We start from the raw sequence: 21,857 nt of genomic DNA, 5'->3' as shown, positions 1-21,857 counted from the left end.
CGGTTCTCACCATCCCGCACTTACCCAAAAACATTCGTACAAGTTTGCAATACTTGTAGAACAACTTGCCTCCATTAATAGTGTTACTACCTGTGAAGTTGATTATATGGCTTTGTGGATATCATCCCCGACAGCTTGGTATAAACATCGTCGAACACTGGTTTATCAATTGGCGGCATCGAGCTATTCGTGCTGATAACGTATTGTAATTGTTTAGTTAAACACCAACTAATTAAGAAAATAGTTAAACTAGTATTAATATTGTACGTATACACCGAATAATGAAAGAAAGGAAGTAAGCCAGAGAATGAAAATGAGAACTTTCATTTCTTTCTTTATTTCGTACACCGAAGCTACTCGTTACCAAGCTATATATATAGCATACATGAAGTGATAAACATCACCCTTGGAAGGGATTAGTGTTCACCAACAATAGACAAGTGTTATAGCAGGTGGCACTGATAAGGGTGTTGATATGGGTCCCATATGTTGTGCGTGGCTTTTGGTGGGTCAGCCACCTCATACATATTATATATAACAATTTCATTATTTAAACATTTATTTAAATTTCCCTAGAGATGCACATGAGCCGGAGTCCGGGTTTCTTATGAACCCGATACTTGTATTTGAAATTGACCGGTACCTCATTTTGAGGATCGGTACCTGTATCTGTACCTAGAGTTGTATCTGTACCTGTAAGACCGGTCCGGTACAAGAACGATATCGGATTTTCACCTGAAAACAATACTTACAGCACAACAAACACAACCTCAGATAAACAAAGGAAAAACAGTGTGTTCCTAATACATTAACTACATTATGTTCTTCAGATAAACATTCTCCATTCTCTGCATCAGTTTCATCTCCAGTCTCTGCATCTCAAGACTATAACAACAGCTCAACCTTCCCTGACTTCTTAACATCAACATCTAATCAAATCCTTCTAACAACAACCCTTACCTGATCTTCTTAAACTCCAGTCATAACAGTCACCACCATCTTCCCATTTCTTCTGAACTTCTCAGTTGCTACACAAATTGCACAAATCGGGAGGATCGAGAAACTGTTCAACAGATTCAGGCTCATTGCTACACAAATTGCACAAATTAGAAGACTGACTTGCTATACCCTTGCTACACCATTAGAAACCCCAACCTCTTGTTTCCGCAAACACCATTCTTGTGAAACAATGGATTTTAATTACTAGTAGATGTGATTGAGATGAAGAAGGAATCGATTCATGAAGCTTTTAAAAATGGTGGAGATTCAGTTAGGGTTTCAAAGAATCAAGAGATGGGTTTGAGATGAAGATGATGCAGCTAACTCGAGAATATGATGAAACCCATGAAATTAAGTTAGGGTTTGAGATGAATTCGATATTGGTGGAAATTTGATGGGGAAATTGATCAGATTCAGAAGGGGATTAGGGTTTCTGTTACAGGAATTGGTGGTGGTTGATGTGTACGATTTAGAGCTGTTGTTGGTGGTTGTTGCAGGAGATATAGAAGACAAATGAAATCTGTCTGGTGCTGTGTGTGAATCAATTGCAGGTGGCTGATTAAGAACGACGAAGAAGAAGAACTAATTTGGTTCAGAAGAACAGAAGAAAAACAAGGAAAGAAGAAGAACTAATTTGTATATACCTAGCATATACGTCTAGGATCCACGGAAATCTAAGGGACAACATTATTCGGAAATTTCGGTCCGGTACACACCGGGAATCTAGTAGAACCCGGTCCCTGTACTCAATCGACACCGGTTCTTAAAATTAGAACTGTTCCCTGTACCTCCTTCGCCGGTTCTGGTGCGGTTCATCGATTCTGGTTCGGTTCCTGTGCAGCCTTAAGTCTCCCCGTAGAATACTAGAATATCTCTTACGCATTTCAAAGAGCGTTGAGCGTGCGTGAATAAACAATCCAGACTCCCCTTCTTTTGATAAACCGCAACTGCCTGCCTTTGCTGCGGCCTGGCTCCGCCACTGCAGATTTGAATAAGCGCTCAGGATACACACTACCTGTCTGAAGATTTGAATCCCAAGGCCTACTCCTAACTAAGTATAATTTTGTATGCACCTACAGGCTACATACAGTCAAAATCCAACCTGTTAATTGGTCTTCAGGAAAACAAGATTAAGTTAAGTAATTTATTTTTTAATGCCTTTTAGTTTTAGGTGCATTGAATTAACTCCTTTAGTACTTAATCCCATAATTTCCAGTTCTCCACATTACCTGCTAACAACGCGCATTTCGTTGTCTTTTTGTTTTGTTTATTAATCAAATCAGGCATATAATGTTCCGGGCATTCATGTATGACTCCACTTTGAGATCTACAGATAGCAAAGTATTGATTCTACTTTGAGATCTACAGATAGCAAAGTATCGATTCTACTTTGAGATCTACCGATAGCAAAGTATTGATTCTACTTTGTATAAGCCATGCTAATGCACTTGAAATCCTGAGAAGATAATTGATATAGCTATGCCTATGAACATTGACGGAATAGAAGAAGGAGAGTCGTTCGCCATAGAAAACAATCATAATAATCCTCAGCAAGAGGAACAGGATTCTTCTCCAGCGAAGGCCGGGTTCTCTGCAAAGGTAATGAAATGGGGACTACTCATTTTAAGCTGCACACTGAATATGTTAGGATTGGTAGTTGGACCTTTACTACTTAGACTCTATTTCTTACATGGTGGTAGTAGAAAATGGTTATCTAGTTGGTTACAAATGGCTGGTTTTCCTATATTGACCATTCCACTCGCAATCTTCTACCTGCGACGTGACCGGAAACTACTTATTACCGATTTCTTTGCTTCTCGGAAGCTTTTGGTCTACGCTGCACTGATAGGCTTGATATATGGAATTGTCAATTTTATGTTCTGCTATGGTTTATCCTACCTTCCTGTATCAACATGGTCTCTCCTTGTTACAACCCAACTTGTTTTCACATCCTTGGTTTCGTTCGTTTGGGTTAAACAGAAGTTCACTCCGTATACGATGAACGCAATTGTAGTTATAATAATGGGTTGTATACTGCTTGGTATAAGAAGAGCCGGTGATCGTCTCCCCGGTGTCACAAATTCTCAGTACTTGTTGGGTTTCTTTATAACTGTAGGTGCTGCTTCAATTTTAGGATTCATTATGGTGAGCACCCAAGTTGCTTATGCTAAGGCCAACCAGGCCATGACTTATCCTATTGTGTTGCAGTTTCAAGTTTGGGTGGCCTTGTTTGCTACATTAAGTTGCACGATTGGAGGTCTGGTAAACAGAGATTTCTCGGCGATTCATAGAGAAGCAAGTGAGTTCGGTTTAGGAGCGAAAGCTTACTACCTCGTATTAGTTTCGAATATGGTAGTTTGGCAGTTGATGTTTATCGGAAGAATGGGTATCATATATTGTTCCTCCTCTCTCTTTGCAGGTGTCATGAGCGCAACATTCCTTCCTATCTCGCAGATTGCTGCAGTGATAACGTTTCATGAGAGTTTCACAGCTGAAAAGGGTATGTCCTTGGCTCTGACACTCTGGGGCTTCACTTCTTACTTCTATGGCTCCTACAAGAAGATCAAAAAAGAAACCCCATAAAAAGTTATACAAAGGTTATGGCTGTTGGTTTTTGTTGAACTTTTTTTCTTACATAATCAAAAAGTTCATGTATATGGTGTGCACTTCCACCCCCTAGTTCCAAATCCTAAAATTAGGCCTAATAAATTCTTGCATCCCCAACTTAGAAATTTTGGCTCCGCCCCCTGGTGATTGTCCACAACAATATGCTTCATTCTACTACTATGAAATACAGGACTATAACGTAGAGAAATTGCATTTACTTATCGGATCATAAAAACGAAAAGAAAATGGCATTGATATATTATCAAATTGAAGCATAATTGATATTTCCAAGTCGGACGGTGAATATGCAAGTGAATGAGTTTCATAGCCTTTGCTCTTCCCCGGAAAAATATTTAAAAAATCATAAATGAGAGCACCTGTCCATCCCGGAGTGGATCAAAAAAATTGCCGAACCGCCACATTTATTCTCTATAGACTCGGTTTTAGACTCATTTTTATACACGATTCGTATTTGGTCTTTAGAAGTTCAAACATTTCAGTCCCAGACCCTAAATCAGTAAATCCGACATTGCAGCAAGAAATGGCTAGATCGATCGAACTCACTGATGGTCGAGAAGAAGAGAACCCTCTCCAGTCCCAAACAACAAGGTATTCAACATCTTTGAAATTGCTTCAACTACTACTTTGTCTTGTGGTTCTAGTTCTTCTTGATTTCTCAGCATCATTTCTGTATACTCCATGCATGTTGTAATCTTGTTTAAGAACACTTACTTGAGACTATTTCAGAGAATTTCCAGTATGGGTTTCTTGGTTTTTTAAGGTTTTCTCAAGGGTTTCTTTTTTTTTTCTTTTTTTTGAGTGAATAATGGGGTTAAAACTAACATGGGTTTTGCTTATTTTGTGATATTTTTCTGTGCTTAAGCTTAATTTTGACAAGTTTTGTGTATTATTTTTCTGCAAGTAGTGTTCATTTTACTTTAAACACAGTCAGACAGTCTATCCATGGGGAGCTCAATGGTTTTGAGTGAGGGATATCCAACAATTCATTGAGCTCTTGTCCTCTTTCGAAAGTAGATAATGTAAAAAAAGTTATTGGATATGATTTTTATGATGATTAGGTGCCTCAATGCTGGAATATATGAAGACAAATGGTCTTGTGTTTACTTACTTTACTTGCTTAGACAGTAACTGGGTTAGAATGTGTTTCTCATCTTATGTTTTCTTATATCAGGCACAGATGTTCTGCGTGCTTCAAGCACTACAAGAAGAAGGAGCATCTTGTTAAGCACATGGAATTATCGTATCATTCACCTCATCAGCCAAGGTGCGGTGTGTGTCACAAGTACTGCAAATCGTTCGAATCTTTGAGGGAACATATCACTGGTACAATCAATTTTATAATCATTGTTCATTATTTAATTATTTGGGCCATCGTCTTTTGGTTTAGGTTCCTTGGGCACCAACACCCTTAAGTTTTGCCGATCCAAAAAGAAAAAACATTCTTAGTTTCATAAATATGTGGTATCCTTCTTCTGAAGGGTTTAAATTGCAATTGTCCCAATCACATTGTGAATAAAATGTTTTATCAGCTTATAGTTGGAGCCATGGAGGATTCAGATAGTGGGTCAAGATGTTTTGTCAAAACCCAACCTTTTGTCTTAAGTTGGTGTCACAGGATTTGGACCCCTTTATTGTCTTTAATTTTGTGTTGTTTCGTATTTTGTGAAGGACCACTGGCCAAAGCTGATTGTGCAAAGATCTTTAGTGCCCAGGGCTGTGAACTTTGTATGAACATCTTCGACACCTCCGCAGCTCTCAATTCTCATAAGGAACTTTGCTGCTTATGTCCTGCACCTTCAATTGTGAGTAAGCTGGGAAATAGAAGAAAAAAAATTTCTTGAAAGAGTATTAACAAACAATTATTGGCTTGCTGGTAGTGGTTCTGCAATTTAATAAGCATATGAAAATAAAACCTATTTTTGATCTAAGTCATGGTAAATTTCATCAAAAGGACATACAGAGTTATGGATTTTAGAATTTATATGACATCTAACAACATGATTTTAGAATTGGGGAAATTTTAAAAAGCTTAATATGAAAATGCTCTTCCTTTACCTAGTAGTGAATGGTGACTGGTAACGTTTATTTAACTTCATAGAGTTTTCTTATGATAAATGAAATGCACCGTCTAAATGAGTACTCCGCTTTCAGGACCTTGTCGAAATACCTTCCGTAGAACTTGATTCATATGAAGTGGAAACTTCAAGCTTGGCTGAGGGGTGGCACAGTAGCCGGCTTCCTGAAGCTGTTGCTTTAGATTGTGAAATGGTTGGCGGAGGAAGTGATGGGACACTTGATCTGTGCGCAAGAGTGTGCCTCATAGATGAAAACGAGAATGTGGTCTTCCACACATACGTGGTACCTGAACTTCCTGTGACAGACTACAGGTACTTTCCTGTGTTTTTTGTTCCTCTTGATCCACCGGTGTTTGATGTTGGCCTAATGGACAAACGGCCCATATAAGACTCATATAAATTTCTTTCTCTTTGTACGCACTTAGGTATGAAATAACTGGTATAAAAGAGGAGAATTTGAGAGATGCAATGCCTCTCAAGGAAGTGAAGGAGATCATTCAGAAGATCTTGTACAATGGAGAATCCCTATGGAGATCCCGGTTGGTCGGTGGAAAAGCTAAGCTTCTCGTGGGTCATGAAATAGAGCATGATTTAAAATGCTTGAGAATGGAGTACCCCGAGCACTTGTTTAGGTAAATTAGGTCGTCAAGCATTATGATTTACTGCAATTACTTTCTCTGTTCCATTTTTATTTCAGTTATGTGTTTTGGCTTTTTTAAGAAATGGGTAACTTTATGGCTTACTAGTGTTTGCAAATTGCAATGTTTTGTCTTTTGAGACAGGGATACTCTTTCCCCTTGATGAAAACGAATTTGTGTAGCCACTCACTCAAATACCTCACAAAAACATATTTAGGGTAGGTTACTCTTTCCTCTCTTGGTTCTGCATAATTTTGTGTTATCAATTGTACAATCAAATTTGTTTTTCTGTTGAGGTCGTCATCTCTTGACCAGTCTTTCATGCTAGGTTTTTCAATTTTCACTTCAATCATTTGTAGAATATTTTCTTATCAATTTTTTTCATTTATCAACTCCTAGATTTGTCATGTGCCATAAATAATCCAAATATAACTCAGAAAAGAAAAATACTGAACTGTGAAACCAACTGCAGTTTGATTTATGTAGCTTTTGCGTTACAGGTATGAGATTCAGTCAGGGGTGCATGATCCATATGAGGATTGTGTTGCGACAATGAGACTTTACAAGAGGATGCGTGCAGAGGATCATCCAACAACAGAAGACTCTACGCCATTAAAGTACTCGTCACGTCCAAGTGGCTTCGATATCAGGTCAAGTTGGGAACTTCAGAATATGTCACCAGATGCCCTCTTTGAGATTTCACGATCAAATTATGTGTGTTGGTGTCTGGACTTGAAAGCGAAGGTACAAGATTGAGGTCTCACTTTCATGGAGATCATAGTTAGCTTTTTGGTGTAAATTGGGGGATGTAAGGTCTTTTTAATCAAATGGGTTCAAATTCAAAGTAAGAGATTTGTTAAAGTTGGACACTCTTAAGGTGGGTTAGAAAAAGTTCATGTATATGCTGCTAGCAGGTTATGGGTTGTTGGATTTTGTTGAACTAGATATCCTTGTAGACAGTATTAGTGGAAATCCTTCGGGAGAATTGGCAGCCCATTTCAACACTTGAACTTGCAATTTTGATGTGGTAATTGGTGAATGCATCTACTCTTAAGTGGATCATTTTGGATCAATAAGATGATGCAATTGCAAAAGCATTAGGCTTAGTCCTATGGGTGCTAATCTAGCAGCTAGATTAGCAGTCCATCTCAGTCAGGACTACTTCCTAAGTGCTATGAGAATGCTAATCTAGCTGCTAGATTAGCAGCCCATGTTAGCTGGGACCATAGCCCAGCGTTGTTTGGTTCAGCGCAACTAATTTCAATCGTCAGATCAAATTTTGTGATTTTTGTGATCCGTGTGATTTTTGTGAGCGCTGAACCATTCAGTGTAAAGGTGATTTTTGTGGCGCTGAACCATTCAGCGCTTCAATCTCGCTGCTACTTCACTTGCGAGCACATGCTAGGAGAAAAAATTAGTGTTAACAAATAGATTACATTTTTTTTTGAACTGCAACGCTTTTCTGCTAATCTAGCAGTTCAATCTAGCCCATGGGACTTAGCCTTAGAGCATCCACAGTGGGCGAGTATAACCAAATTTATGGGATGAGATCGTAACACAGTGGGACGGAGTAAAGATCAAATTTGGACCAAAGATCAAATTTCAGACCAAATATGGTCGCGACCAAATCCCAAATTCTAATATAGTCGGGCGTAAATTTAAAGTACGCTTGTTGCTGGGCGTAAATTTAAAGTACGCTTGTTAACGGGCGGGGATTTAAATTACGCCCGATGAAATTTTAATTAAATAATAAAAAAAAAGAATGAGGCGGACTTTTAAAGTCCGCCTGTTAAAATTTACAAAGAGAGGGGCGGACTTTTAAAGTCCGCCTGATAGAATTTTAGTGAGGCGGACTTTTAAAGTCCGCCTGTTAAAATTTATAAAGGATGGGGCGGACTTTTAAAGTCCGCCTGATGGAATTTTAATGGGGCGGATTTTTAAAGTCCGCCTGACGAAATTTTAATCATGTACCGTTGCGTCACACCACGGACTAAACCCAAATTTTGATCTTTTTTTTGATCTTTGATCTTTGGTTTTGATCGCACCACTGCAGTTGCTGTTAGGTGAGGATATTCTTACCCAAAGTAGAGATATTGATTAATCAGCATATATGTAAGTACTTGGGTTGTTGAAGTACACTGACATGTTTTCATGTGTGAACACTTTATCAAGCTTGATAGGGTTTGTCCACTATGCAATGCATTTCACTCCTTTTTACGCAAAGCTGCACTTCTTTTTTTATATCCACATTCCATTATGAAATGTTGTACTTTATGTAGTTGCGTTGTGATGATTATCTGAATTGAATCATTTTAGTGTATGAAGTATAAATGACATTTTGGGTAGTGATGATTATCTGAATTGAATCATCCTGTGCTAGAGCATCTTTGCTTGACATCAACTAGTTCTGGATTCCATTGCAAGTGTCCAACGATTGAATTGGCCGGACATTCTTAGCATGCCGGATACCAAAAGCAAAAATACTTCTGCTTTTCTAGAAGTCAGAAGCAAAATGTTTTTGTTTCACAAAAAGTAAACTTTTTTGCTGCTAGAAATCCAAACCAATTTCTGACGTTTTTGCTTCCAAATGTTAAAAGATAACTTCTGAAGTGGTATCCAGACAGACTATCTGTGTTGGTCGAGGGGTTGGGCTAACCTCGGCCACTATGCTTGTCTAGCGACAAAAGTGTAACTTTCAGAGTTTTTTTCAGCATTTTAGTGTCATCTTAACCAACTGTGTTGAGACGTACCCTTTCATTCGGTTGGCATGTTCCTTTCTTTTTGATTAGTGAAATTCTACTTAACATGGTTGGTTGCTTTCAAGAAGTGAAAAAGAGGGTTCATTCCATAAATCCATTATGGAGCAACAGTGACATTACCTGTTATGGCAATGAAACCTTTACTCAAGCCTAAACCATATTATACACAAAGAAAATCAACCCCCGGTATTCATTTGAATGGTACTGAACATGATGAAGTCTCTTTCTTACCTACTACCATCCATCACATTTCTTTGACTAATTATGACATTGGTGGTGGTTCCACCACCATATCTACCCACCTAAAAAACACCTTTTCCCTGTTTTGTTTTGTTTATTCTAGGAATGGAATATAGATGATTTACTATTCCAATTTTATTCCAGTGGTTTTCAGTACAAGTAGCTACCAAACTCTTTATCTTTCTTAGGTAGATACCAAATTATGTGTATATTAGGTGGAGTCCATTGAACCCTTGAACTCGTCCATCAAGTACTTATACACTTTGCAGGGTAGGTTTATTCTATCTTTTTTTTGTTTTTTTTGTTTTTGTTGTGAATAAGGCATTTCATTGAACAGACTAAAGATCCTCCTAGGGATGAGTAGTAAATAAATCTAGTAAGATAAAAGAGGTTTGGATATGATGTATGTTACTATGTGACTTGTATTCCAAACGATATATCTCATCCGGTGTTTTATCTCGTGAGGAGATCCGAAGGATGGATAAAAAAAGCTTCTAGCATTGGGATAGGTGAAGATAGAAATGGGTCTCGGCAAACTATGAAAAAAACTTCTACCATTGCCATGGATGAAAATAGAAGTAGATCCCCAGGTATATGTCTTATGAGATTATCCAAGAATTTTATTTCGGGATATGTAACATTATTGAATTTTTTGTACGAAACACTGAACAACTTTGCTATGTTGAAAGCTAAACAAATTAAGGGTTTGGCATTAGAGTAGTTCTGGACAGATCGTCCAAAAATTATTCCAAAAATGTCATGTGAGTGAGGCGGGTGGGACCCTCCCTATGAGAAATAGCAGGGGGACTTATCTGTGGGTGAGTTGGGTCCACCTCATGTGTCTCAATGGTTTTGGAGTAGTTTTGAGGCACGACCTGTTTAGAACTTTTACTGGCATTATCCACGATTCCTAGTGGTCTTCGGTCTTTTTGTTTGTCTTTTTTCTTTAGAACAAATGATATATTAAAAAGGAAAAAGATAATTATCGAGTATTTACAAAGAATCACAAGATTTCAATCCGAAAAAGAAACATACCACAATACATAATAATGATGTCTTTTCAGGGATACATAATTTTGATTCATAGTAAAGTTTTAAAGTATCTGAATCAGAATTTCAAATGAAAATATCCAACTAAACTGCATGCACCAAATCATTTCTAAACTTTGTTTTTTCTTCACGCACTCTTTTGTTCCTTTCTAACCATAGTTCCCAGCTAATAGCGAATGGTATCAGATGTCGTACTATTCTGATTCTCTTCGACACTCTATCTAATCTCCAGCTCAACATCAAATCCTTGAAATCGTTTGGAAAAACCCACAACACTTGCAAAGAGGAGACAAAGATAACCCATATGTGTTTATCCCAACCAGTGTGGTTAATCTTGTGTTTTAGACTGTCTCGGATGGGTCTGAGACACCGAGACAAAACTATCTTGCTGAGATAAGAGGAAGAATCTTGTAAGCATATTGCACATTTCCTACTTGTAAAATTTGAGTAGAAATTTGCATATTATATGTGTCAAGATTGTGTACTTAATTCTCATGTGCAGCAACATCTGTATACCCTTTGGGAGAATATACTATACTTTCTCATTTTTCTCTTACTAGGAAAAATTGAATCTGTCAAACTCTCTCACAAAAACCCTAAAAACTCCAAATTATAAAAAGCAAAAAAAAAAAGGGTCAACAAAATTTGCAGTTAACTCAAATGAAAGTTATCAGACAAATCTTAAGAAAGCTTATACACATAATTAAAATTCTAATTGAGTTTAAGGAATGAAGAAATGAGATTTATTTAATTCACAAATGAAGGAAATTGATTAAGATACATGTGTTGTTGTTGTTGGTATCACGCTAATGTGACCAACCAAGACATGGAAAAATAGCCACCAAATAAGAGTTAAAGACCGTGAGACTTTTAAAGATATCTTGTTTTATTTCTTGTTGTTTTTCCATCGTGATTAAAGAAGCTTTTCGTTGATTAAATCCCATTTCTATAAAATAGTAAAATGGCCGGTAGATGTTTGGGTATTTTCTCTTCGTTGTTTTTGTATGTCTCTCTGGATTAGTATTATTCGAGTTTTACTCAAAAAATGGGATTCATGTAGCCGGTGAAAATTGAAGAGCTTTAATTGAATCAGATAACAATTAAACTCAAAACAATATTTCGGCTGAGATTAGACGATTCTGCCGATTTTCCCGGTGAAAAATCGTCTCAACGAGAATGTCAATATCAACTCCTCTATGACCGGAACCGGATAAATCACCGAGTCTCGGCCGAGATCGACTACATTGATCCCAACTATAGTGAATGAAAAAATGATCCAAATTTTATATCTCGTTGTTACAGAATAAACACAAATTAGAACTGATCCCTATTGGTAGGTATATAATTGTGTAGAGACGCATGTATGATAAATAACACCTTTGGATGATCAAATTTTCTTGACACGATATTGTAGCAATCCCAATCTGTAAGAAGCGGAAATTTTTTGGTATATACTTTTTTGTCGAACAATTTCTTTCGATTTTGTCTTCATCATCTTGAGAAAGATTAACATTCCTGATATCATTTATGATCTCTAATAAATCAATACGTTCTATAGAATCCAGCTCCCTTGAAAACAAAAAACTCTATCTATTGTTCTTCATATCAGCAACACACGCAAATTTTTGTCTACTTATTCTGTAAAGTCTCAGATATTTCTCTTTTAAAGATCTTTTATCAGTCCACCAGTCATGCTGAAATCTTTTACTTCTCTTATTCTTCAACTGAATAGTAACATAATCAAAAAAAAATCATTATTAGCTTTCAAGATTTCAAACCACATACTTCTTCCAACTGTTTCCCTAGTTTGAATAGGTACCAAACTAGACTCATATGTTACAGCATTTGAAAAAGCGGGTGTCTAACAACACCACCCAATATATTGCTTAGCAATATGTATGGACTAACTCCGAAATACTTTGCTAGAGAATCAACTAGACAGTCAGACTCAATCTAGATAAAAGTATCTCAAGGAGTTAATATGTCTCACTTGATTTGATTTTTACTCAAGCTAAAAACAATAGCGAGTCTTTATCAAATACAAGGAATAACTTGGACGGTACCAAAGACCAATGTCCAAGGATCAATCAATATCAATCAACAACCAAAGGTTGGATTTCCAATTGATGATCACGAACGCACAACCTGTATTATTTCAATTATATAAAATATAATGCTTGAAAAGAAATAACACAGATACCATAAATTTTGTTAACGAGGAAACCGCAAATGCAGAAAAACCCCGGGACCTAGTCCAGATTGAATACACACTGTATTAAGCCGCTATAGACACTAGCCTACTCCAAGTTAACTACGGATTGGACTATAGTTGAACCCCAATTAGTCTCCCACCGATCCAAGGTACAGTTGTACTCCTACGCCTCTGATCCCAACAGGATACTGTGCACTTGATTCCCTTAGCTGATCTCACCCACAACCAAGAGTTGCTGCAACCCAAAATCACAGACTTGATAATAAACAAATTTGTCTCACATAGAAAAGTCTATCAAAGGATAAATTTGTCTCCCACAGATAAACCCTAGGTTTTGTTCCGTCTTAAGATATGAAATCAAGGTGAACAAGAACCAATTTATAATCCGGTCTTATATTCCCAAAGAACAGCCTAGATTAATCAATCACCTCTCTACAATCCTTCCTGACTACACAGGAGGTTTGTCTAGGAATCACAAACAGTGTTTGTGACTTCTTTATCTTGCCTATCGGAGAACTCTCATGATCTCAAGCCAATCAAAGATTGTACTCGTACGATATAAGATGCAAGATCATATCACAAAACTACGATAAAAGTAGTATCGTTCTGACTTCACAATCCCAATGAAGTCTTTAAGTCATTAACCTGGTTTTAGAGAAGAAAATCAAAGGTTAAAGGAGAATCGACTCTAGCGAGCGCACTAGTATCACACAGACGTGTGGGGATTAGTTTTGCACAATGCTAAATGAAACAGTAACAATATCCCAACAGGAGACAAAGTCTGGACTTCCCAAGATATTTGAGGCATATTTGACAAACCCATTTGACTGCTAGGGAACGTATATGCTTCGCCCGTCGGTGGTGGAGGTCGGGATGGAAGATCCTTAAGTCGAAAATTGTCAATTGCTGGAAAATCAACATTACCTAAGTTTCTTGGTTGGATAACAATATTTAGATTGCATACCCTTTTGGAACCAACTATAGTAATCAAAGTCATTATCTGGGATTTGGATCAAATCTTCAGCTTTTTCTCAATATTTTCCAGTATTTATCAAGGTTATCCAATCATCATGTAAAATTATTGAAGTTAGAAACGGGTTGATTGCTTTTACCTTTCTGCCTTGTATGTGAAACATATGTCTTTCTCCGTCACACCAAATACTATGACCTGTAATAAGACCGTAAAACACAACTCGCTTGAGGATTAACTATAGAATTCTTTATGTTATTGGTTCATGGTACTCATCAATAGAAGTATACGGCATCACGCTCATGTTTGTACTTGTTCTGCACAGTTGTTGCATCTCTGAACAACAACGACATCTTCACCATCATTTATTTGGCCAATCCAATTATCGGCTTTATACTTGTACATGACTGGAAAAATTATATGCCTTTCGTGAAGATCAAGTTTGCATCCCCCAAAGTAAGTATACCACCAATACTGAAAATAACATTGATGAGCATTGTTGTGTTAGTACATTCACCAGTTTCATTTACTCGATAATGAATCAAATAATCGAAAGGGATTGTGGTTCTTACCTTAAATACGACCCAAAGTCCATTCAAGTTATATTTGTTCACACATGAGCATTCATCGAGACTTAAGTATACCTTAGCTAAAATAACATACCTCCAATCATAATTTGGCGCTTTAGTTAAATCTTCCAAAGAGTCGAGAAAACCAATTAATATCACGAATCTAGCATTGGGGAACATAACTTGGTCTAGCAACCATAACACAAAAATATGTTCAAGCTAGGGATAATCTCCAACTCTGTGATTAATATTTTTTGAATGATGTTGTAGTAATGAGGTTCAAACTCTCGGACTTGTGAAGATTAAATTTAAATATTTAATAAAATTATATACAAAAATATTAACAAAGTGGGCGAGAGGTATGAGAAAATAACCAAGACACCGATTCCACAATTACACATGAATTAATGATGGTAAATAATCCAAAACTCTAATTATCTTTTAAGTCCTTTATATCTTAACTCACTAATAATCAAGCAAATTCTCAAACATCAATTGTATCCTTAAGAATAGATTATCTAAACAAAGCATAACCTATCTAATTGAATCACAACTGATTAGGAAAATTACGCAAACAATTTAAAACTCTGCAAAAGCAGTGATTGAGTGAATTATAATTAAATATTAGAGAAAATAAAATAGTTACCAATTATTCATGCGTAAATAGCTTCCTCATTGCCTTGGTTGTGGGAGAAGGAGCCGCTCATCATGTTGGAAACACGCTCAAAAATCATTATTATTGCTCAAAGGGTGTTTACAAATGATGAAAATGGAAAAATAATTCAAAACCTGGTTTTGTAACAATTATATTTGTTACAAACCAAAAAAAAACGATACAAAGGATGTGTTACTGTTGCTCTAAGACCCACGGCTCTGTGTCGCAAACTCTGGCAAATAAGTCTGCCTCTGATGTACAACCCACGGCTGTGAGTCGTTGTTACTGTTGGAAAATGACGGTCTTGGATGGTCCGTTCTTCGTGTTCTTCATGTTCATCAGCAGCAGCAGCAGAAATCGAGTTTGGGAAAACTCGAATTTCTTCTTCTCTGGCTCTCCTTAGCCCCCCAGACTCTCGACCCCCTCTCTAGGACTCCCAGGGAATCTATTTAAAGAAAAACACGCGTTGAATCTCCTTCATTAATCCCAAATAATCTTCTTTTACTCGGGATATTTTCTTTCTTTTATTATCAATGATTTTGATTTTTACGCATCTGCAGCTGGATTAAATTCCTTATAAATCTTCTTCACGTTCCAAAGTGTTGATTAAGGCTTCCAAACACGTGCAGTACACGTTTAGATTCACCACAACTCGTGTAAGCTCATGTTTTTCCTCCAACTCACTGTTTGGATTAAACCAAGTTATCCAGACAAATTTGATCGAAACAAACACCCATACTAGCTTTGTTAGGACATATCACAACTACCCATGAAGTTTCAGCGATTGAATCACACAAAAACTCCTCCAAAATCCGATCGAAAACTCTGCCATTGTTGCTGCCATTTTTCTCGCCTTTTTTCATTTTTGAATTTTGGGAACAAAGATGTCCTCCCCTTAATCCTGTACGGGTGTCCCTTTAGCACTTGCCCTGGGGTGCAAATAGTATTTTTGGGCGTAAATAGTAATTTTTCTGGGATTCCTTCAGCGCATTTCTGGGGTGCCTTTAACACATTTCGGGGGTGTAAAACACCACTTTTCGAGCCAATTTTGCCGCAAGAGCTTATTTTTCCAAAAACATAAAACGCCATAATAAGTACGATATCAAGTACTAACAATACAGAACATTGAGGACAAATTAGACACAAAAAAGTGTCTATCAAATACCCCAAACTTATTATTTGCTAGTCCTCGAGCAAAACTAATAAAAAATAAAACCGAGTTAATCTCGGGAGGGTTTACCAGAGGTGTACCCACAAAACCATTACTTCTAATTGGTCACAAGTATCTAATGAGATATGAGGACATACATATTCTCAACCTATCTCCAAGTAACTAGAATGCCAGAGAAATTAAAGGTGTCAGCTTTAAAGCTGACTGAAGAAAAGGGGAGACACATCCGCAACACTGCTAGATAAAGAGATATCCGCTACACAGCTAGATAAACATTGTAAGATGCGTCCGCTGCTTTACAGCTGGATAATATTAGGAGAGAGATAAAGATGAGAGGGACATCTGCTACACAGCTGGACTAATTACGTGTGATGAGTTAAACCAGTGCTAGAAAGATCTTTTGCCAGATTGAAAGCGGACTAACAAAGCAACCAAATGTATCTTTCTTCGACTCTCTCATAGTGCTCAGTAGAAACAACGTCTTATTCGGTATTCAACTGTTAATGATAAACTATCGAACCTCATATAACCTTGACAATTAACTCTTCTCTTCGATTTCTTCCTTGACTTATAAATTTCTACTTCCCTTTGGCCTTATTGAACAAAACGTAACGATGATTTTTTTCATTTTTCATTTTTTTCATTTGTTTTTTTTTTTCATTTTCATTTTTTTTTTTGGAAACAAAAATTACAAGACAACAATTTACATGGCCATGAGAGAAGGACTTTCAAAACTTGGATCTTCGCAACTTGTGATGTCTTGGTATCATGGATTCTAACAACTTATATCATTTGCTCTTATAACTTCAACTTTGATTTTTGAATTATTCTTTTCAATTGTTGATTCTAAACCTAAAACGTCTTCAACTTTCTTCATAGATTTTGATGTCGCTCCGCTTGTTGATGATGATAAGTTTCTACTGAGAGAGAGTCGCAATCCAGTAACTAAGACTACATTGTGAGGTTTCTTTGTCTTTCTGCCATTTCCTGACCTACTTGCCTTTCCACCATGTATGGTTAGGTCCATCACGGTTACCCTCTAAAAGGAACAAGTTCTCTCCTGAATTTGAAAGATCTCAATGTCTTTTTCTCTAATGTCTCAAAAGGTTGTTATCCCTAGCATTCCAATTTCTATCTTTTCGGTGAGAAACAGTATGTAAACTTAGCTAACCGGATACAATGTAACGCTAGAAGTTTCAAAAGTGCAACTAAAAAGTTCTTCCCCACCCCCAAACTTAAATCTAACATTGTCCTCGATGTTCTAAAGATAAAATTAAAAGCATGAACAAGGAGAAACTGTTACCACTTGAAGAAAAAGAGTTAAGGAAAGATATTACCATGTTGCATGAGCATGGGTTACCTCCCAAGAAGTGTTATGTTTAAAGTCTTCAGCCATACTTAGGAAAGGATTAGTCAACTCGAACCGTATAACAGTAACCGGAATAACTGTGGGTCTTCAAAACCAAATAGAGCTGACCAAAGGAAACTGCAGTAAACCAAGAAAATGAACAAGACTAGCATGCCCTTACCTAGTTTCTTGATTAAGACAACTACATCTAATTGTGGTTCAGGTTCAGGTTCTATAAAAAGGTCTAAATATATTTCTTTAGGCTGCAACTCCTCAAAAGTGAGATCCGAATTATTAGGTCATAGAGTCTGTAAAAACTCAAATAAAAATTTAGAAGCACATAACAACAACCTGAATAATTGGGGATCCTCTAAGTCAATTATATTTGACTCACAAAGTTGACCATAATAATGGTCATTCTTAAGAAAATGTGTCGACCCTAATATCCTAAAGTAATTAGGTTTAGTCTCAAAACTTAAATACCGACACATCTGAAAATCATATGTTCCCACAATTAGAAGAAAAGTTTTTGGTGGGAAAACAAACTCAATCTTGGTATCATAGCCTGGGTTAACCACATCAACCAGAGGATGGGTCTCTAACGACTGAGCTTCTTTCTGGACATCATTAGGTTCGGTAAAACATGTATGAAGATAATCTTGTAAGATGGTTGAGGCATAAATGTCAAGTCCTACACGAGGGAACTTTCTAAGAGTTAAAGAACACGGATAATGATAATCACCCCAAAACTTAGAGTTTTCTGTGTCTCTATAAAGACTAGTCACAACTTCCCTAATTTCTAGGTCATCAGATTCCTGGAAATGGTCGATTGATTCTTCTAAGTTGGGTTCATCCTCACTCATTTCTACGAGTTTATCATCTTCTAAGACTAGTGTTTCTAAATCGCTATATTCTAAAACAGTATTCTCAGGGTAACCTCTTTCCTATAAAATCATTATCGGCTTTGTAAACAGGAAATACTACATCGTCTAAAACGGGGGTATCTCTAGTCAAATCCTCGTCCTTTTGAATAGGTGAATAATTATTAAAATTATTTGGATTTTAACTAGAAATAATATTATCATTAAAGAGCTCATTGGGAGTAACAGATTCCTCATCATTATGCCTATATATTTCAGATTCTTCATCAATACTATCCTCATCACAGTCCTCATTATATAACATGAAAAAGGTCGAACTTCATCAAAACAAGTAGTGTTACCAATTCTAACCTCGTCATCTTGATTATGTGAATAAAAACTATCCTCATTTTCGAGGGTGGTATTGGGAAAACTACACTGGAAATTAAGACTATCCTGAGCAAGTTTTTCCACAATCCTATTTGTACTCTCAGTAAATTGCTTGAGGGTCTCTTCTAGAGATATCTTAGTTGACCGCTCTACGGACTCTTCGAGGAGAAGAATATTATAAGTCTCTTTCATAAATAACTTGTTTGACTCATTGAAACTTTGAGAGACTCTTCTAGAAATAGAAGGATTGTTTTGCTCGTATGACCTGTGGGTATATGGATAGTAATTGGGCTCACAATGGTATGGACCATAACCTTCAAAAGTTTCGCGTTCCCAATCACTATTCACACTATGGTCATAAAAAGGATAATGTCCAAGCTGCTCAGTCGGATACTCATTGTATTGGCTATTATAATACCAGTTCGACATCCTAACCGCAAGGGAATTCTACACAATCACAAACAAGGCTGACTCGACCAAATCAAACCTATAAAATCTAGCAAACAACAAGCATGATGGCTCCACTTAGATTGTTTCTAGACCAGCTTATAATCTTTCGAAAAGGAATTCGTTACAATCTGAGCAAACCTCTCTGGAATTAATCCGAGTTTAAGTAAGTTGAATTGAGACGAGGGAAGCTGCGAGGAGCTTTGATACCCAAGGTCTCACCGGTATTATAAAGCGGAGCAGTCACGCATTCAACTCACATAAACCATCATGAACTTCAAAGTATGCTCAAAAGAGTAACCAATATTTTTCGAACGACTTTCCTATTAAGCTCGTTACCCTATAGGTCTCGTTCTAGTCAAAATTTTAAGCTTAGGTTCGCGTTTGGTTTCGTTTCCCTAAGGCGGGCAAGAAGGAAACGGTGATGAAATCCGAGTCCTTATCTTAATTTGGCCAGGCCTTTCCCTTTACTAGGAAATTAAAAAACCGTATTCAAATCCACAACATATATTTACCTCAAGGCATACAATAGACCCGCTGACAGGGGTTCGCGGGTGTTTCGAAAGCTTACCTCCCGTACCAGACGGGCGCAGAACTGCTGAAGTCGACTCGGGCCACGACTCCTATGTCATGTGCGAACCCGAGGGGCCGAGACGATATTGTAATCATCGCCCTTCCCTGCAAACAGTTTTATATTTAATGCACCCTTCCTTAGGGTCTAAAAAAAATAATTGTCCAAGTCCAAAGTCCAAATAAAGTGCAAAAGAAAAGAAATAAAAAATAATAATTACAAAAAATGGAAGGTCTCTAAAAAAATAAAATAAATTCTCTCTCTTTTTTTTTCTTTCGCTTTTTTTTTTGCTTTGTCTTTTTCCTTCTCTTTTGGCTTTAAGCTTTGATTCCAAGTCTTTAGTATCCAACTTCAAATGTAATACAAAGACACACCCAAAGAAGCGTAAAAAGAACAAATGAAAAATAAAATAAAAAAAAAAAAAAATAAAATAAAAAACCTAAAAATTTTACCTAAGCACAAATCCGCGTCGGCGGCGCCAAAATGATTAATATTTTTTGAATGATGTTGTAGTAATGAGGTTCAAACTCTTGGACTTGTGAAGATTAAATTTAAAGATTTAATAAAATTATATACAAAAATATTAACAAAGTGGGCGAGAGGTATGAGAAAATAACCAAGACACTGATTCCACTATTACACTTGAATTAATGATGGTAAATAATCCAAAACTCTAATTATCTTTTAAGTCCTTTATATCTTAACTCACTAATAATCAAGCAAATTCTCAAACATCAATTGTATCCCTTAAGCATAGATTATCTAAACAAAGCATAACCTATCTAATTGAATCACAACTGATTAGGAAAATTACGCAAACAATTTAAAACTCTGCAAAAGCAGTGATTGAGTGAATTATAATTAAATATTAGAGAAAATAAAATAGTTACCAATTATTCATGCGTAAATAGCTTCCTCATTGCCTTGGTTGTGGGAGAATTAGCCGCTCATCATGTTGGAAACACGCTCAAAAATCATTATTATTGCTCAAAGGGTGTTTACAAATGATGAAAATGGAGAAATAATTCAAAACCGGGTTTTGTAACAATTATATTTGTTACAAACCAAAAAAAAACGATACAGAGGATGTGTCACTATTATTGTTGCTCTAAGACCCACGGCTCTGTGTCGCAAACGCTGGCAAATAAGTCCGCCTCTGATGTACGACCCACGGCTGTGAGTCGTTGTTACTGTTGGAAAACGACGGTCTTGGATGGTCCGTTCTTCGTGTTCATCAGCAGCAGCAGCATAAACCGAGTTTGGGAAAACTCGAATTTCTTCTTCTCTGGCTCTCCTCATCCCCCCAGACTCTCGACCCCCTCTCTAGGACTCCCAGGGAATCTATTTAAAAAAAACAACGCGTTGAATCTCCTCCATTAATCCCAAATAATCTTCTTTTACTCGGGATATTTTCTTTCTTTTATTATCAATGATTTTGATTTTTACGCATCTGCAGCTGGATTAAATTCCTTATAAATCTTCTTCACGTTCCAAAGTGTTGATTAAGGCTTCCAAACACGTGCAGTACACGTTTAGATTCACCACAACTCGTGTAAGCTCATGTTTTTCCTCCAACTCACTGTTTGGATTAAACCAAGTTATCCAGACAAATTTGATCGAAACAAACACCCATACTAGCTTTGTTAGGACATATCACAACTACCCATGAAGTTTCAGCGATTGAATCACACAAAAACTTCTCCAAAATCCGAATGAAAACTCTGTCATTGTTGCTGCCATTTTTCCCGCCTTTTTTCATTTTTGAATTTTGGGAAGAAGATGTCCTCCCCTTAATCATGTACGGGTGTCCCTTTAGCACTTGCCCTGGGGTGAAAATAGTATTTTTTGGCGTAAATAGTAATTTTTTTGGGATTCCTTCAGCGCATTTCTGGGGTGCCTTTAACACATTTCGGGGGTGTAAAACACCACTTTTCGAGCCAATTTTGCCGCAAGAGCTTATTTTTCCAAAAACATCTACAAAAACATAAAACACCATAATAAGTACGAAATCGAGTACTAACTATACAGAACATTGAGGACAAATTAGACACAAAAATGTGTCTATCACTCTGCTAACTATTTTCTTGGTAGAATAACACTTCAAAAAAGCCTTTAACCCAGACATTCTTAGGCTATTTGAATGTAACATTCTGGATTCTGACTTTCCTTTATTATAATTTGAGTACAAGGGAATTAGTTGTTTCCATTTTTCTTCCGATGTTCGCTTTAATTGGTTAAATTGAAGTAAGTCACCATCACATTTTATTCTTGTCAA

General features: G+C 36.8%; 2 protein-coding genes across 6 annotated transcripts; both read left to right on the top strand.

Annotated features, from left to right (window-relative positions):
* The first annotated feature begins 1,398 nt into the window (after positions 1-1,398).
* On the top strand, positions 1,399-7,312 carry LOC113355334. Of its 5 annotated transcripts, none has more exons than XR_003362361.1 (10): positions 1,399-2,598; positions 3,208-3,298; positions 3,419-3,499; positions 4,142-4,215; positions 4,799-4,950; positions 5,296-5,429; positions 5,779-6,014; positions 6,128-6,334; positions 6,485-6,558; positions 6,841-6,951. XR_003362361.1 is itself a non-coding variant. In XM_026598165.1 (10 exons), exons 3-10 carry the CDS (start codon positions 3,476-3,478, stop codon positions 7,094-7,096), a joined length of 1,119 nt encoding a protein of 372 aa, XP_026453950.1. In that variant the 5' UTR covers positions 1,399-2,598; positions 3,208-3,298; positions 3,419-3,475; the 3' UTR covers positions 7,097-7,312. The 5 variants fall into 5 exon arrangements, 4 of the variants coding, with proteins under 4 accessions (XP_026453950.1, XP_026453952.1, XP_026453953.1 ...); XM_026598165.1 differs by having other exon boundaries at positions 6,523-6,558; positions 6,841-7,312; XM_026598167.1 differs by having other exon boundaries at positions 3,116-3,298; positions 6,523-6,558; positions 6,841-7,312.
* On the top strand, positions 2,479-3,427 carry LOC113359024 (purine permease 3-like). The gene is made up of 2 exons (XM_026602722.1): positions 2,479-3,333; positions 3,419-3,427. The coding sequence occupies exons 1-2, from the start codon at positions 2,479-2,481 to the stop codon at positions 3,425-3,427; spliced, it is 864 nt and encodes a 287-aa protein (XP_026458507.1).
* Positions 7,313-21,857: the final 14,545 nt, after the last annotated feature.

The sequence above is a fragment of the Papaver somniferum genome, chromosome 3 (assembly GCF_003573695.1).
Source record: "Papaver somniferum cultivar HN1 chromosome 3, ASM357369v1, whole genome shotgun sequence".
NCBI classification, from domain to species: Eukaryota; Viridiplantae; Streptophyta; class Magnoliopsida; order Ranunculales; family Papaveraceae; genus Papaver; species Papaver somniferum.
This window is presented reverse-complemented; position numbering and strand designations above follow the sequence as displayed.